This window comes from Mauremys reevesii, linkage group 20 (genome assembly GCF_016161935.1).
Source record: "Mauremys reevesii isolate NIE-2019 linkage group 20, ASM1616193v1, whole genome shotgun sequence".
NCBI classification, from domain to species: domain Eukaryota; kingdom Metazoa; phylum Chordata; order Testudines; family Geoemydidae; genus Mauremys; species Mauremys reevesii.
Window position 1 is genome coordinate 8,802,823 of NC_052642.1, and position 18,044 is coordinate 8,820,866.

Sequence of the window (18,044 nt, forward strand, 5' to 3'; positions counted from 1 at the left end):
CACGAGTGCAGGGGGCCCTGCGGTGCTGTTCTGGGACACGCAGGAGGACGGGAGATACCGCAGGGTGGCTCAGGCGGTGCATTGCTCAGGTACAGTGGGGAGGGAGGCCACAAATGAACAAGCTCACCCCACCTCCTGGGGAAAGTGTGTTTCAGGTGGGACTTGCCAGTGCATGCGCATCCGCTGCCTGGCCCAGGGCCCCCAGCTGCTGTGGAGAAATCCCTCTTGCAGGGTGGAAACCTGGAGGGATGTGACCTACCTGGCTTAGCAAGAAGCAGCCCTTTCGGGGGGGCAAATAAAGCAGGGGAGGGAGATTGGAGGAACAGCTAAAAACCCAGACCCTTCCCACCAGCCCACACAACTCTAAATCCCGGGGGTGTTCCCGAGACCCTGTTCCCGCTGGGGATAACGCCCCCTGCCAGCGGCCTCAGCCGTGCTCCGGGCAGGGAGGGAGAGCTGGGAAAGGAGCCGGGAGGGTGAACCGCAGCAGAAACCAGTTCTAACACCCACTGAGTGTTACCACAGGTAAATTTTAAAAGAAGCCATTGATTCTTGACATTCAAGTCTCCATTTGCTCACCGCAGGCACTTATCAGGGTGAAAGGGTGAATACATGGGGGACTGGAAAGGTATCAGGATACCTGTGATCTGGGGCGGGTCTGTCAATAATGCCGACCCCAGCAGCTGCAAAGCAGTTCAGAAGCAGCAGTGCTGGAACCCACATCCTAGCCCCAGGGAACAAGGGTGCCTGGCCCAATATCAACCCTCCCACTAAATGCTGCTTCACCAGAGGCCAGGGAGGGTGTCACTCTGGCGTGGCCAACAGAGGCCACTGCATTCACAGCACAAGAGGGCTCCTTCGGCACCCGAATGGGAAGCACTCAGCACTGGCATAAGCGGGTACAACACCAAGGGGTCACTTACACCTGCTGGGAATTTGGCTCACAGCCCAGCTCCCGCTTCCCAAGCTGGCAAGGACCAGAACCACTGCAGAGGCTGCACCGTCGGCTTGTGGGGACGGAGACTCGTGCCGGAGAGCTAAAAGGAATCAACCCCTGCAGTTCTCAGCTGGAGGAGTGGAGGGGAAGAGGGACAGACCTGCCTCTCCAGTCATAGCAACTTACATGAATGTCCATCCAGGACTGTAACAGACCGTTTCTGACCTGCAGAATGTGAGAACTTGACCTCAGAACTCCAGCACTGGTTGACTGGCCAACTACCTGGCTAATCCCCATTGAAACAGACAGATCTTACCACTGGCAAAGCAGAGGCATGAGCGAGACAAGAGCTCCCGCTACCCCAGACAATCACCCTGGCAGGAAGGAGGATGGTACCTGGGGGCACACAGCTACTGCATCAAGGTTACAGAGCAGAGAGCGTGAGGGCACGTGCAGAGGGGTCGGAGACAGGGATGTGTCTCTCTGACCCCAGGCTCGAGGCTCAGCAGGCAGCGACACCCTGCACTCAGAAGAGTCCCCGTGCACGAATCAGACAGGCAGGTCGCACGGGTCAGCACGACAGATGGTTTATTAAAACTATGGGATGGTGCAAAAATATATATAAGCTATTAAAACATCTCAGCCAGGTCTGAGTAAGTCCAGAGTTCACGCCTTTTGAGCTGGTGTTTTGTTTGCTTTCTTCTTCTTCTTGGCTTTACCCTGCTTCCCCTGAGGCTCTTGGCCATGGCTCCCCTTGGCCTTCTTTGGCGAAGGGCCCTCTGCACCTGCCTTTCCCGCTCCTCCTTTCCTCTTTCTGTTCTTCTTCCGTGCTGCGGCCTGCCCTCCCTCTGGGCCTGCCTCTCTGCCGCTCTCTGCCCCGTTCTCTGGGCCTGCCTCTCTGCCGCTCTCCGCCCCGTTCTCCTGGAGAGCCTTTTTGCGGTTCTTGCGTTTCTTGGTAGCTGGCAGGAAGCCTTTCTTCTTCCGCTTGAGAGGCTTTGCTCCAGAGGTGTGCTCAGGCCGGGCCACTGCCTTCTCCTTTTTGGGGCGCCTGCAAACCAAGAGCACCAGAGATCATGGCACGTTCCAGCTAGGAAGGTGACGTGCGGCACAGCCTGCCCCCTATGGATGGCAGTATGGGCCAGTCACGGCAAGCGGAAGCACAAGCGTGTCACGGGAAGCGTAACATAGCAAGCGAATGGAGCAGGTTAGCTACGTTCAGCATCCCATAGAGTCCGTTACATTCTCTGAACATTTGCTCCATGTGATCATACAACAGCCCCAGCGGGGCCAGAATCCAAGCAGATAAACAACAGCTTCAGAGGAAGGCAACCCCAGCTCCAATAATGAACAATGCTGTATACGTCTCTCTCTCTGCGTACACAGGAGTGGGGACAGGAGGGGAAGCGAGAGACTTGATGGGGGGCAGCCAGCTCAAAGATGGGAAGGAGGATCCCGGGGGTTCCTACTTAACTTTTGGGCTCATTCCAGCCCCTGCAGGCCCTGCTCTCGCCGCCTGCTCCAGGCCCAGGCATGTGCAAGTTCCCACCGGGGTGAGGCCCCACAATATTTCCATTGCGGAGATGCTAGCCCCACCACCCTGTATAAATTCATTCGTGAAGCAGCAGCAATTGGCCATGTTTACAAGACGCTATGTGAAACCACACTCCCCTTTGATTCTATCTAGTGCCCTTTGTCCTCATATGGCATGACAGAGGGAGGGAGGTCCTGGCAGTTTTCAGCATGCCAGCAATCCCAACCGAGTCACCTCTAACCCTGCTAAATTACACCAACCTATGGCAAACCCAGCCACTCCTCAAACTCCTCTGGAGACAGTGTGACTCAGTGGGGCGCCTAGACAGTTAATCCAGGTCCATTTGCCTGCTGGACCAGTTAGGTTACAGCACTGCTATCAGTTACCATGTCTCTCGGAACGCACGGAGCAGGGATTCAGGAAAGGATCCAGTCTTGAATCTCCCTGGCTTCTCTCCTTGTTTTTTAATCCAGAAAACTGTTTTCAAGAGTGTACAAGTCAGAGTATCTTCACTGCAGAGGTCTCGGGTTCTCAGGGCTGCCCATCAGTGACTCCACCCGGGAAAGATGGAGCCAAACTGTACCATTCAGTGCACTGCGACACCTCCATCCCCCTGGTGCCAGACCAAGGAACTGACACAATCCAAGAATGATGCAGGGAATAAGATTTGGAATCCCTAAAAGATTCCAGGGGGAGAAAGTATCACAACCCCCCGCTTCATTAACTTAATTGGATTCCACTTTGTTCCTTAGTTGGCACGTTAGCCACCAACACTCCACTCTGTCTCTGGTTACGACAACTGGGCCCTGTAAACTCAGGCAGGAGATCAGAGAGACAGAGACTGCCTAGCAGTGGTTTCAGCTGTGGATAAAGAGTGCCAGTTCTGTTCCGTCATTGGTATGCTCTACCAGAGCTTCCACTACTGCATTAGCAGGACATAATATGTTTTTAGGGATTTATCCTAATTACTTCGACGGGCTTAAAACCCAAACTGCATGCCTGTGCATACTGTGAAATGAGTCACACACACTCCACAAGTCCCTCCCCTACAGATCACCTTACTGCCATGGAGGAATTATAACCTAGACAGAAAGCAGCCCTTGGCTGGGACCACAGCTTCTAATGTCTGCATAATAATTAAACTGATGCCACCACCAGGAAGTGGCAAAGCTGTAAAGTTTGATTTTAGCCTGAAAACAAGACTGATTTCCAGGAGCACAGCATTTCTTTCTGCAGAAGTTAAATACAGCCCAACAACCATACCGCTTGGTCTGAGATATAACAGACACATTCAGCCCTGTGCCTGACCCCCAGCCTGTTATTCTGAAAGGGTTTTAAAGCCTTGCTGAGGGATGCGGAAACTAATTTATTCCAGACTAAGAGACTCACATGAGGTAACAGAACTGGGGAGGGCGGGGGGGCGGCGTGCTAAAACAGTCACCTAAACCAGCTGACCTCGCCCTCTGGATCTGCTCTTCCCTTGCAATGGTCACAAGTGACCAGTGATCTTGAGACTCTAACTTGAGGCACCTTAGAAGGATCTGGGCACCCTACCCACTAAAGCGTTTTAATTTGGGCATCCAGAAACCAGGGCACCCAAAAGCACAAGTCATTTCTGAAACGCCTGACCTGCTTGCTACTCAAACCCTTCCCTGGGCAGCTGGAGTACGGGAAAGACCCACTGGTTGGGTATTTCTGTTCTCCTCGCCCAGCCCGGCCTCCACAGTAGCTGGTCATACTCACACGGCTGGTCCGGTCTGCACTGCCCAGTGAAGTGTCTGGAGACAGCCCAGCTGCTAACTGAAGGTGATCCAAGGTCAGGGAGAGCTTGTTATCCTTCCCCCAGGGCTGACGAGACAGCTGTACATACTGCACTTGGCCTAACGAGGTCCCAACTCCGCCAGCCCCATGAGCTCAGCTCAGGCTGACGTTCAGTCTCTACCCAGTCTCCTATACGGCGAAGGCACTGATCTGTTTGTTCCTATTTCCCCAATCTGAGAAGCCAGAGCAGCACAGAAAGCCCGAGGCACAAACTGGCGTAGAGGCCCCGGAGCTGAGGGTACATACGCAAATCCCAGCAGCTTCATGATGTTCCAGTAGAGACTGTCAAGGCGCACGGATTTCCCAAACCCCTCCTGCTGGCTCAGGGCTTGCAGCGTCTGACTCAGCTCCGCCAACTCCACATTCAGCTTCTGCAAGGAGAATTGTAGCAAATGAAGACAGACCGACAGTGAACTGCATTCAGTCCTCGCTCACAGTGGCACTGCACCCAGCTACTCCTTAAACCAAAAGCTACAACGGGCAAATCCCAACCCTCAGCCAGCTCCCAGCAGCCATTAGGCTTTTCCCCTTCCTTAGGGACTGTCTATCTTAGGGGGCACAATGCCCCAGTACACACCTCTAGTGCAAAGACATTGCATCTGTGTCAAAACTGACTTGCACCTGCGTGGCTTACCCTGGTTTCAAACCCATCTGCCATCCCGTGGACACCCACCCTCCCATTCCTAGTCCCATAATGCCCCTGTAACACCACAGTATTGCTCGCATGAGAAAGGGATGCTAGGAAAGCATTTTTGTAAGGGGCCTTTAATGCAGTTTTATCCTTTTTTGGAACCAAAGCTAATCACGCTCTCTGCTCTGTCTCTTCATATAATAACATAACTATCACCCAGCGTCCCACCCTAGGGCAGTTTCATTATTCCCATTTTACAGATGGGGAAACTGAGGCTCGGGAAAAGAGGAAGTGACTTGTCCACGCAGTGCCAGCTGAAGAGGCCCTATATAAGAGCTAGGTATTATTATAATTATTGTGGCTGTTAAGGGTTTTTCTGCCATCAGACCCAGCTACTAACTCATTTTCTACAAGCTGTACAGGGCTATAGACATGGGACTTGCACTGGCTTCAGTGGGAGCCATGTGGTTAAAACCCCAGTGCAACTCTTGGAAACCCAGGCCTTCACGGAGGATGCAAACAGGACAGCTACTGACTGAAGCATCAAGCCTGTAACAGCATGTGTGATGGACTGAAACTGTAAGGGATCACAAATTCGGCCAAAGTCTGGGCTCACCTGCTGGTTCACAGTTTTGATGAGGAAGTTCAACAGCTCCAAACACTTAATGACCTTCTCCTGGTCAACTTTCACCTTGAACTCACTCACCGCCTTCAAACTCTGCAAAGGAAGGAAGGAACACGGTGTATCAAACTGAAAAACAAAGAACTTCCCTCAAGAGAAAGCAGACAACAAGCGATTAGCAGGTTTAAAACATCAGTAAAACACTCAGAGAGACAAGAGGCATCAGACTGCAGGAGAGCCTAAGATGACAAGTGCCGGGAACCGTTATCGGTTGGGTTAATAAACGTGACTGAACAAAGCAAGGCACGATCCTGCACTGCTGGGAGACTGCAGCAATCAGAGACCTACTACTGTATGCTGGATAAAAGAGGAAAGTTAATATCTCACCCGCTAAAAGGAGAAGTCCATTGCTGGAAAATAGCTTCTACTAAGAGACCACCATCCAGTTCAACAGCAGCAGGACCGGGGATATACACACAACGTGCTAATGCAAAACTCTGTTAACACGTATGTTAGGAAGCGCCAATCGCCAGTCCCAAGAGAGATCTTGTCAATCAAGCGTATTCACCAAAAAGGAGAGGGGAAAAAAAAGCTCTCTCTGTATTTCCTTTATGCACTGAAGGCTTTGAGACACCAGTATGGTTCTCCTTAAAGCAGAGCCACACGAGGAGATGGGTTAAAAGGAGGCCAGATTTATTTACGAGGGGAAGAAGGGAAAACAAAGCGTGAAGGGTGGCGGCAGCAGCAGCCGCCCTGCACAGAGATGCTGGGTCTTTGGTTACAGGTGTTAGAACCCTGCAGGCAGGTGCCCAAGTAAAGATCTGTCTATAGTGGAGTCAACAATAAGGCTAAAATTTTTTTCACAGAGGTCGCAGAAGTCACAGAATCTGTGACTTCCAGTGACCGCCGTGACTTCAGCCTTGGCGGCCAGGAGCTGCGTTTCGTGGGGGTACCCCACAGCTCCCGGTCGCCATGGGCACCCCAGAGCTCTGAGCCACCACGAGCAGTGGGGGACCCTGGAGCTGCGAGCCTTCACAGGCAGTGGGGGGCCCCAGCACTGAGAGCGGGTCCCCGTGGCTGAGCTCCCCATTTTGTCATGGATATTTTTAGTAAAAGTCACGGACAGGTCACAGGCTTCCGTAAATTTTTCTTTTTATCGTCTGTGACTTTTACTAAAAATATCATGACAAAATCTCAGCCTTAGTCCTCAGTGTTGCTACCTCACTGCACACCCTATGTTCTATGGTGGTGGGTGGCGGCTTCTCAACTCCAGCAGAATAGTTAATGATTTAGGTTTTTTTAAAACAAAACAACAACAACAACAACAACATTCCAACAAGAGTTTTCACTCCTATCTTGACATCCGCAGTACCTCAGGCAATTACAACTAATGCAGTGAAAAGGGAACAAACCAAACAGCAACTCCCCCAATGAAAAACCATGCTGCAAAAAAAAGAAAAATTCCCCTCGAAAGCCATGACACAGGCTCTGAAGGTCAACAAATCCGGACTGCTGTGGAGAGAGCCTCATGGCCATCTGGCTAGAGGAAAGCAGAGGCAGAGACAAGGCAGAACAGTCAGGCTGGTGGAGAAAGTTTAGGCTCAGATTTACATCCTGGTATTATTATTATGCAAGTTACCAATAAGGCACAGTGGAGGAAAATACTATGATTTAAATCAATCATTTTTACATTAAAAAAATAAACCTACAGTCACCTATTGGTGATAAGCTCAATCAGACAAATGATTGCCAATCACCCAGCGCAGAAGAAGCCGATATTAATTCTTGTAGCTTGTGCGAACTTTAATGGTGCAGAAGCTGGAGAGAATGATTTTAATGAATGATTTAATTGGGTTTCTCGTCCAGCTTGTGCTCATTTTTTGACAAGGGCAATGAAGATATTTTCCTCCAAGTGTGAAAGCACGTAAGTGTATTAGAATCCTTGTGCACATTACAGCTGGGATGATGAAAGTTGCCTAGGAAGCCTTGGACACCCAATTCCCATTCTATTTTACGTCGCATCTCACACTGCATTCATCACCGCAGTATCTGTGCACCTTCCAGCAATGCATTACGCGAGGCGACTAACTTCTGTCACAAGCGTTTATTCCTCTCATCCTCTCTGCAGAGGGAGACAGGAGCACAAGGGAGGGGTTTTTAAGTTATTATACATGCTGCAGTGTGTTTACACTGGAGAAGGCAGGCCAACGAAATGTGCTTTGCATTTGAAATGGAAGGTGGTGAGGTTTCTGATGGTCCTCAGTCCCTGAAGGAGTTTGTTTCCCAGCTGTGGGTCAGCGCATTTTAATGAGAACTGTCTCCAAATCCCATCAGCAGCTTTGAAAAATATCAGCCCAAGTATTCTTGCCATTTGTAGCACAGACTGTTTGTACATCACAGGTCTGCATGAGGGTTGGTTTTCTCCCCCCCCCCGAAACGCCATGAAAGAAACTCTACACAGTCTGTCTAGGTACGCAAGTCACTGTATGGTGTGCAGTTTCTACTACTGAAGGCTCAAACTTTTAAAATATATTTTACAAATGTAACACAAAAGTGATTACCAACAACAAATGGCACGCTGCATATACAGCAAATATGTAACTATTCTAACAATACTTCAGGCATCTGTAGCATCCTTGCGAGATACTAACTAAACCCCTGCAAAGTTGATAAATATTCTCCTATTATACAAGGGAAAACAGAGCCATGGAGAGGTGAAATGACTTGTCCAAGCTTATGGAACTTGTAGTTAAAGATCCTTCACAAGGACAGCTTACTGGTCAAATTACCCCGGCACCCTCTCTAACCATCACGGGAAATGCTGCTTACACCCTTTATGTCCACACTGGCACTATTGGCCAATCCCAGTATTTCCTATTGCTTCCGTTGTCGTGACTCTAAGAACCACCAGTGCCACTTAAGGAAACTCAGCTCAGATTTCAGCTCAGCAACACCCTCGCCAGTTAATCATTCTAGCACATCTGAGTTGTCAGCATATTTGGGCAGGTCATTCTCCAAGAGGAAAAAATATGAAGGCAGTTTTCACAGCTGGAATTCCCATCTCACTCCAAGCCAAATACCAGCAGCACAGTCTCTGCCTCGTCCTGCTCACGTTCACAGGGGATCTGCTGCCTCTGAAGGCAGTGTGTGGCATTTCTTATTCGAAGCCTTACCACGCATAGGGCTGCTGTCTGGAGTGCAAAGCACAACTGGAATTTTCCAATTCACTATTTTTACTGTGTTACTAAAGCCAGTGAGAGAGACAAAAAAACGGTCTTCAACAGAGGAACAGAGTAGGAGGAAATACAGTCTGGTGGTTTGGGGACTAGCCTGGGACTTGAGACACCTGGGTTCAAATTTCCTGCTCAGTCACAGGCTTCCTGTATAATCCTAGGCAAGTATCTATGTGCCTCCATGTCTCTCTGTGAAATGGGGATAACACCACATGCCTCCATCACAGAGGTGAGGACACTGGAGATTGTGAGGGGCTCAGATACTACAGCAGTGCGGGGTCATGGAAGTACAACTGACAGCAAATAGCACATGTAACCTCCATAGAAGTGATAACACAAAGTATATACCTGGGAGATGGAGAAACACCCCCCCGCCCACACACACAGAGAAATATAGTCCCAGGCTAGGAAGTTATTGCACATTTGTAGCCAGGAAATTTCAGAAGGGAAGGGAAAGCAGAAGGGAAATGCCCTCAACTTCCCTCTTAAAAACAGGTCACAGGCTCGCTCCCACGTTTAGTATAACTCCTGGGGCCAAACTGGCACACACTTGCATATCCAGTCTGGAGACACAATTCCTGTGGTAATTATAGCAGGTATAATTCAAGGTAACTAAACATGCAGGTAAGACAGATACACTGTGTACATGCAGTTACCCGATTTGCAAGCACCCTCATGGTAACTTGGTGAAATCAGGAGCAGTCACACTCCTCAACCAGCTACAAATTTGACCTTTACAAAACAGAACAAAATACAAACCCGGGAACCGATCCTGCTGCTTTGCGCTGCCCTTGTGCAGGGCTCCACTGAAGTCAATGGGGAGTCACCTTGCATGCAGGGGTTTGCAGAACCTGAGCCGTGGTCGTATAAAATGTGTAAGACCTTGAGTTTCCCCCTACTGCCAAGAGCTTTAACTTACATCAGGTGTTTAAAAAAACCAAACAGCCGAGCTGATCCCAAACCCAAGCTGTCTCCCTCTCTCAGGTACCTTCAGTAGCATCTGAGCACCTTGCTATCTTTAACCACAGCATCTCTGTGAGGTGGGGCAATGCTAAGACGCCCATTTTACAGACGGGGATCAGAGACAGAGTATATCTACACTGCAATGCAAATCCCCACAGCACCCAGTCTCAGAGCCCAGGTCAACTGACTTGAGCTCCCAGGGCTAAAAATAGCTGTGTAGATGTTTGGGCTCAGGCTGGAGCCCAGGCTCTGGGATTTCACCATTACCCCTTGCAGGGTCTACACTGCGATTTTTAGCCCTGTAGCCCGAGCCCTGCAAGCCCAAGTCAGCTGACCCAGGCCAGCCATGGCTGTGCCTCAGGTATTTTACTGCAGTGTAGATGTACCCATTGAGGATAAGTCTTTGCCCAGGGTTGTGCAAGAAGTCTGTGGCAGAGCAGGAGTTGAACCGGTATCTCCAGAGTCCAAGGCCAGTACCCGAACCTGAGAGAGACCTTTCCTTCCCGCGGATACCTGGGGGTGGTCAGTAGACAGACACCAGGGCAGTGAAACAGGCCCTACAGGTTCAACACTTCTCAAAGCCTTTACATTTCAGCGTGGGTCACTCTGCTGCCCGAGGGAGCTCCAAGCAGGACGGCTTCTTGCCTGGTACTTTTGAAGTGAGAACTGCTCTGTGGGGTGGATCTTCCATTCAGTCAAACAAACCTCAGAGCCAAGCTGCATTTTTTCCACATGCCGCGCGCTATCCCCATCCTTCCCTCCTCCCACACAACAGACCAGAATGCTGATGGATGGATGTACATACAGATTAGTGATGGAGCACTATGCCAGATGTCTGCAGCAGACACGCACCTTTCACTGCCTCACATCCCCTGGTACACCCCGACCTTGCCAAGAAAACTTCTGCTTTAAAGGTTATTTTCCAGCACCAGCAAACAGCTCAGCGAGCTTTTCAAATTACGGGAAGTCCACTCTAATGTTTAGAGAGAAGTTCACTTCCTCATTGTTACACAGAGAGTCACAAGTAGAAAGGATTCCTCTAGTTAGGGCCAAGAGAAAAAAAACCCAAACAGCCTAATTAAAAAAAGCATTCAATCTTCGGTACTTTTATGGGACCCATCACTATGTTATCTGAGCACACGTATTTATCCTTATGATACCCGAGAGTAAGGAAGTGCTACTATCCAGATTTTACAGATGGGGAACCGAGGCACAGAAAGGCTAAGTGACTTGATTAAGGTCACTCAAGGAGCCTGCAGCATCCTAATCACTACCTCTCTGGCGGATTTTCACTACTTTTGCAACAGATGAGCCAGGCCCTAACCTATGACCTCATGGATACAAAAGCACAACACTTCCACAGTTCCACCAAGCCCCTGCACTCATCATCTTTGGCCCCAACCAACTACAGTTTGCTCAATCATTTAATTTCAGCAAGGGCAAAAGGTTTCAGATGGATAGGCCTGAAGACAGAAGACCTTGGTTTACCCATGGAACAGGTCCAGCATAGGCAACATCTGTGGAATCTGAGGACTCTTCTCCATTTGTACACTAAGGAAGGGCTGTCAAACCATACTCCCTGACAAAACGGTAGCTACCACCAACACTATGACGGAGGCAGCATATTATCTCCTCCCCAGAAACCTGGTGAGAAATTAGGCTCAAACCTCAAAATGTATTTCCTTTCCTTCCCATTTATAGAGGTGGGTGAATTCCATGCAGCCCAGTTATATGCATGCAGCTGATAGTAATAACAAGAATTTTAGTTATAAATTGGGGATGCATCAGTTGGAAGTAACAGAGGAGGAGAAGGACCTCAGAGTATTGGTTGATCACAGGATGACTATGAGCCGCCAATGTGATATGGCCATTAAAAAAGCTAATGCGGTTTTAGGATGCATCAGGCGAGGTATTTCCAGCAAAGATAAGGAGGTGTTAGTACCGTTATACAAGGCACTGGTGAGACCTCATCTGGAATATTGTGTGCAGTTCTGGTCTCCCATGTTTAAGAAGGATGAATTCAAACTCGAACAGGTACAGAGAAGGGCTACTAGGATGATCCGAGGAATGGAAAACCTGTCTTATGAAAGGAGACTCAAAGAGCTTGGCTTGTTTAGCCTAAGCTAAAGAAGGTTGAGGGGGGATATGATTGCTCTTTATAAATTATATCAGAGGGATAAATATTAGGGAGGGAGAGGAATTATTTAAGCTTAGTACCAATGTGGACACAAGAACAAATGGATATAAACTGGACACTAGGAAGTTTAGACTTGAAATTAGACGAAGGTTTCTAACCATTAGAGGAGTGAAATTCTGGAACAGCCTTCCAAGGGAAGTAGTGGGGGCAAAAGACATATCTGGCTTTAAGACTAAGCTTGATAAGTTTATGGAGGGTATGGTATGATGGGGATAGCCTAATTTTGGCAATTATTTTGGCAACTGATCTTTGATTATCAGCAGGTAAGTATGCCCAGTGGTCTGTGATGGGATGTTAGATGGGGTGGGATCTGAGTTACTACAGAGAATTCTTTCCTGGGTGCTGGCTGGTGACTCTTGCCCACATGCTCAGGGTTTAGCTGATCGCCATATTTGGGGTCGGGAAGGAATTTTCCTCCAGGGCAGATTGGCAGAGGCCCTGGAGGTTTTTCGCCTTCCTCTGCAGCGTGGGGCATGGGTCACTTGCTGGAGAATTCTCCGCAGCTTGAGGTCTTCAAACCACAATTTGAGGACTTCAATAAATCAGACACAGGTCAGGGGTTTGTTACAGGAGTGGGTGGGTGAGATTCTGTGGCCTGCATTGTGCAGGAGGTCAGACTAGATGATCATAATGGTCCCTTCTGACCTTAAAGTCTATGAGTCTATAGTGCAGGAAGCAGGAGGTGCAGGCAGAGATGGCAGGGCAGAATTACTTAGCCTGGAAAGGACCAGTGTTAGTGGGGACGTGGTTGTTAATGAGTGGGGAAGGAAGCGAATTAGACCCTCTTTTGTCCCTGGCCACATGAGAGACCAAACAGATCCCACTCAAAAGAGGATCACTGGAGGATTCTACATTTTCTCTGCAACATTTATATTGGCAGACATGGAAAAAAAAATCTGCAAATACAAGTTCACGCAGAAAAATTTAATTTTTTTCTGAGTTTAAAGCTCTGGGTTTTTTTAAAGCCACATAACAATACTGAAAAAGACACGCTATAGACAGCCAGAGTGCAGGGGATGGAATAACACGACTGAACGCTTCCCCAGCAATATGTAGTGTGCACAGAGCACTTTAACAGCACTGCTGCATCTGCACAGCCATTCAGCAAGCTGGCTAGTGTATAGCTAGCGCAGGCACGTCCACACAAGCTGCTGCCTAGATGTGCCCACAGACACACACAGGGACTCACTGGCTCAGGAGATCATCAGGACACACATTGTGGATGCATTTTTAAAACAGGACTTGGTGATTTTCACAGCCATGCAAATTAAGACACCAACCCAGGTTATCAAATGTCATGCACTCTGGAGACTAAAGCTGGTCTACATGGGAAAGTTTTACCAGTTATATGGTTTCACTCTCTCCCGCCATGTGAAAGCTCTAATCCCACTAGTGGCTTTTTCCAGTGTAGCTTAAACCTCTTCCTAAGCAACATAAACCAACCCCCAAAAGCCACTCTACTACCAGAATAAGAGAGCGTCCGCATGGAGTGTTATAATGGCATAACTAGATCAACATTAAATTCACGCCTCAGGTTATTGGGGGGGGGGGGGGGAACTTTCCCAGGTAGACAAGACCTAAAATGATCACCCATGGGGGTAGAGGGACACACACACACAGGTGTATCACAGCATGGGATGTTTGCTTTTTCCTTTGAACACCTCAGGTATTGACTATAGCCAGAGTCTTCATTCCAGGGTAGACAGGCTAATGGTCTGATGTGATATCAAATTCGGCACAAGTTTCTCAGCACAGCAATGGGTTGAACATCGGAGCAGCAGCACGGCCTGCTGACCCTTCCGTTTGTACAGGATGCTACATTGATAGGGAATTAAAAATAATCCAGGCCATCCCAGGATGTACTTACAGGAGAAGGCAGATGAAAAACAAAAAAACAAAAAACCACCAACTAGCAAACCACCGTTTACAAGCCAAGAAAAGACTGACCTTCACGGACAGGTTTTCCACAAAGGCTCAGTAATAAACGTACCAATTTTCCAGTGACAATTCTCATAACTCGTTTCCATTTCCCTCTGGCTTTCAACTCTCAACACCTACTTACAACCTTAGTTGCAGCATCCTGTGCAAGAGCTGACAGGGGGTTGGTCACACAGCATTAGAGACTTGGCCACAGAAAAGCAAAGTGCAGTCTCTGGTAAGGGGGTACCCCACAAATGCACTCAATCTGTCCAAGGCTTAGAATTACATGGACTCCTAACCCAATTTTATCAATGGGCCACTGGCTATGAGACTACTTTAAAGGCAGGACAGCAGCAGAGTAGGACAAAGAGAAAACTGAGCTCTACAGATACAAGAAGGTGAGGGAATGCACCAAGGTGAGGAGAATTCAGGGCAGCTGCATCTGAAATTAGATCTTTATAATGTAGCAACATCGGCTAGCGATTTGGCCAATAAATTGCAAAGCCAATGTATACACGACCCCCGCTCCATGAAAACAAATAGCGAGTGTGCAGGGAGTCCTAGGTTCTGCCACTGGACCTGCTGTGTGACCCTGAGTAATTCATTTGAGAACATGGTGCCTTAGTTTTTCCATGTGCAAAATGGGGATAATGCTACTTCTCTAACACGGTGCTGTTGCGAGATTTAATGGGGAGGCAGTAGTGGAGAGAGCACTGGACTGGGACTAAGGAGACCTGGGTTCTATTCCTGGCTCTGCCACTGGCCCACTGCATGACCATGAGCAAGTCACTTCATGTCTGTGCCTCAGTTTCCTCATCTGCAAAACAGGGATAATGCTGTTTGTGCTACTCGTCAGGAAGCTGGGAGTCTTGGGTTTCAGTGAAATGGTTTTTATTTACTGAGTATGTCAACAACGTGATGGCTAATCCCTCCTTTTTTAATGTGCTTTCAGATCAGTGCTTTTCATCAGTCATGTAAGAATAGGTACTATTATTATTATTACTATTAATAAACATCGCTAAGGCTCTTTGATAGCCTCAGGTGAATGGAGCTAGTAGAGTGGCAAGGATTATTATTCCTTTTTCATTGGCAACACTGTCATGTTGTCTAGGTCCCCAAATTAGGGCAACTTTAAAAGCTGCAGTAATATTATATTTTTAAAAAGTACCCGCCATGGAAGGAGGAGAACGAAAGTGCTGCACCATTAACTATTTTGCACGGAGTTCCACCCTCACTAGGGGCCTTCCATGGACAGCTCTGTGCATGCGTGGCCGTTTGCTCCGGCTGTATGGAGGTGCAGTGACTGTGCAAGCAGAAAGGAGATTCCCTTGCAGCGCCCGGAGTGAGCGAGCACACACAGGAAACATGGTTTGTGCAAGATCAAATCCCCTACGAAGTATCTGGTTGTCCTGCCATCTGTGAGGCACCATCACAAGGGCTGGGGAGAGGGTGAGCATGAATCCCCAGCGGTTGTGTCGTGTATGTTTTCTAAGTGTGTGTAAATAGCTTAAGAACAAATGAGGTCAAGGAAGCTTATATGAATAAAAGAGGCAGAGCCCTGCAGCAGCCAGGGCTGCTATTTCAAGCAGCTGTCTTATCATTTAAGGTTCCCAAACAACTGATGCTCCCTCTTTTGCCTTTTAGTTGCACAGGGACACACAGATACTGCAATAATATCCACCGACGCAGCTCTCTCACATGGCTCCCTTCTTGTGCTGCCATCCATGGCCATCGCAAAGCAGATCTCCGATCTGGAGGCGTGTAACACAATCACCGAGGCAAGACAAGATGGGAAAGCAAAACACAGAAAACAGCTTCCACTCCTCTCTTGCAGCCCTTGTCTTGCTGTGGCCAACTTCAACCTGGGAAATCACTGGCATTGCTGCTACAAACCTGACTGACAGCTGCTAGAACAGACCTCAAACCTCCTGACCACTGCTCCCCAGCGAGCCGTGCTGCTGTTTAAACAGCCGGCGCACCCATTAGCAAGGAGCCACTTTTCGGCTTTTCAGGTTATTTCAGACGCTGCCCTCACACCGTCACCTCTTTGGGAAACAGAGGCTCAGGGGGTGGTGCAGGACATTTGGAGACTATTGAGCTGTTCACGTCTAAATCCAACCTCCCGCCGGTAGCAAGTGAGTTCTGTTACCACCTCCCAGCTGCCGGTATGTAATGGGTTACTGGTCTCAGTCCGGTTCCCAGTGGACACATCTCAGAAGCCTGACACAGCAGGCACTGACGGGCGCCCTCGCTGGCCGAGTTTGCAGCGGGATCATGGGCTGAACGCCTTAGTGAGCAGAAAGCTCCTCCTGCCTCTTCCTATGCCCTACCTCGTCTGTAGCTAAACAAAGGCATTTCTAGATTTTGAGGCCAGAAAGAATTATGATACCACCTCATCTGACTCCCTGCACAACACAGGCCAAAGAACCTCATCCAAAAGCGACTGCATCACGGCCCCTCACATCTGTTTGAGCTAGAGCCTCTTTTTTTAAGAAGATGTCCCGTCTTGACTGAGGGCACGTCTATAACTTTGAGGTGGAGGTGCAATTCCCAGCTCTGATTGAGCTGGGATGCTAAAAAGAGAACGCAGCCACGGCAGAGAGCAGCAAGAGAGGCACCACGGATGTGCCTGTCAGAGACACAGCTAGGTATCGGGGTGGCTTACTCCACAGCAGGAACAGTCTCTTTAAGCACATTAGCTTGAGGAGAGCTCTCGCCAGTGTGTCTCCTCACACCCCCAGCTCAAAGTACAGATACACCCTTGGAAACTTCGAGAACCCACCAAGTTCCTAGGTAAGTTGTCCCAATGGTTAATTACCATCACTTACAAATTTGTGTCTTATTTACAGTCCGAATTTGTCCAGCTTCAGCTTCTAATCACTGGATCTGCCATGCGCCTTTTTCTCCTGGAGATAAGTCAGGATTTGAACCTGTGCCCACTTGCTAAGAATTTTTCCACTAGACCATCAAGCCACCGCATATTTCTTGCGCTATCAGTCAGACACTGTCTATGTTACTCAGTACAATAACAGCCCACAACACCTGGTGCTCTTTTTGCAGCAAGGTCTGTTACAGCGTTTGTAACTTTGGAAACAATTTTCTGGCACAACATTCAACCTCGCAATGCACTAAATCGCTCACCTAAACCAGAAACAGGCAAATCATTTTACAATAAATTAGGAATTATACACTGTGTATTTGTCCACCACCACCACAACCCTTAGCACTTAACCAGCATTTGAGGCGGCTAGTTCTGCAATTCTTGATGTCAGTTATACACCAGTGTAAATGCACTGGTTTCAGAGAAGTTACACTGGTATAAAACTGGCGCATGGCAATGGAGATTCAGACCCTACAGCTGGGATTTTCCAGCCATAAGGGGCTAGATGCCCAAATACCATTGACATTCAGTGGGAGTTGGGAGTTTACTTCCTTTAGGATTCCTTGAAAATCCCCACCTACCTGAACCACATTGTGGCAATTTTTGTTAAAATGCAAACAAACATCTGCAGAAATGGAAAGGGATGAAGACTCATTCAGCTCAGCAACAGCTCATGTCACTACCACTGGATCCTGAACTGAATGACCTGGAGGCATCATAAAATTCAACTGGTATCACTAATGTGACACAGGGCCCTCTTGTGAGCCCTGCAGGTATATAACAGGGCCTGCTGGCTAGAGAGAGACATGGTGACACAGAAGGTTTGCTGAGGAAGATAGCTGATCTGATTCTACCCATCGTGTTGTTGATGTAATCATTAATAAAATGCATTTAGCTGAAACCCAAGACTCCCTGATTTCTTGAGAGTACTACAAAGGTCACCCCTGAGTTTCTTAAAATAGATTTGCTTGGAATTCTTGTTCCTACTCAACGAATTAAAATTCAATCTGTTGCCAACATTCTAATACTGCTTATTGCTACAGAAACTTAAGACCATCATAACCAATTAAAAATGTGCTAAGAATGAAAGCTACACTCAGAGAGATGATGATAATACAGGTAAGACCTTAACCGATATGAGTCACTGAAATTAAGCCCTATCTGTTCATTGAGACCACCTCTTGTATTGTTTCAGAACACTCACTCCTAAAGTACCAGAATTAGCATGGAGCCATCATTCTTCTGCTCTAGCTGTGCTGCAATCTTTGCATCACTGTATTTTTAGAACAAATGATTTTAGGGTTCTCT

At 48.3% G+C, this 18,044-nt stretch overlaps 1 protein-coding gene across 1 annotated transcript in view; it reads right to left on the reverse strand.

The window, feature by feature from the left end:
• Positions 1-1,502: 1,502 nt before the first annotated feature.
• Positions 1,503-18,044, reverse strand: part of MYBBP1A (MYB binding protein 1a) — a 75,455-nt gene continuing 58,913 nt past the window's right edge. Inside the window, exons 26-28 of the mRNA XM_039507611.1 lie at positions 5,537-5,638; positions 4,536-4,660; positions 1,503-1,985 (exon numbers count right to left, since the gene is read on the reverse strand). Coding sequence (XP_039363545.1) covers positions 1,604-1,985; positions 4,536-4,660; positions 5,537-5,638 — 609 coding nt within the window. The 3' untranslated portion in view covers positions 1,503-1,603. The remainder of the gene's footprint in view (positions 1,986-4,535; positions 4,661-5,536; positions 5,639-18,044) is intronic.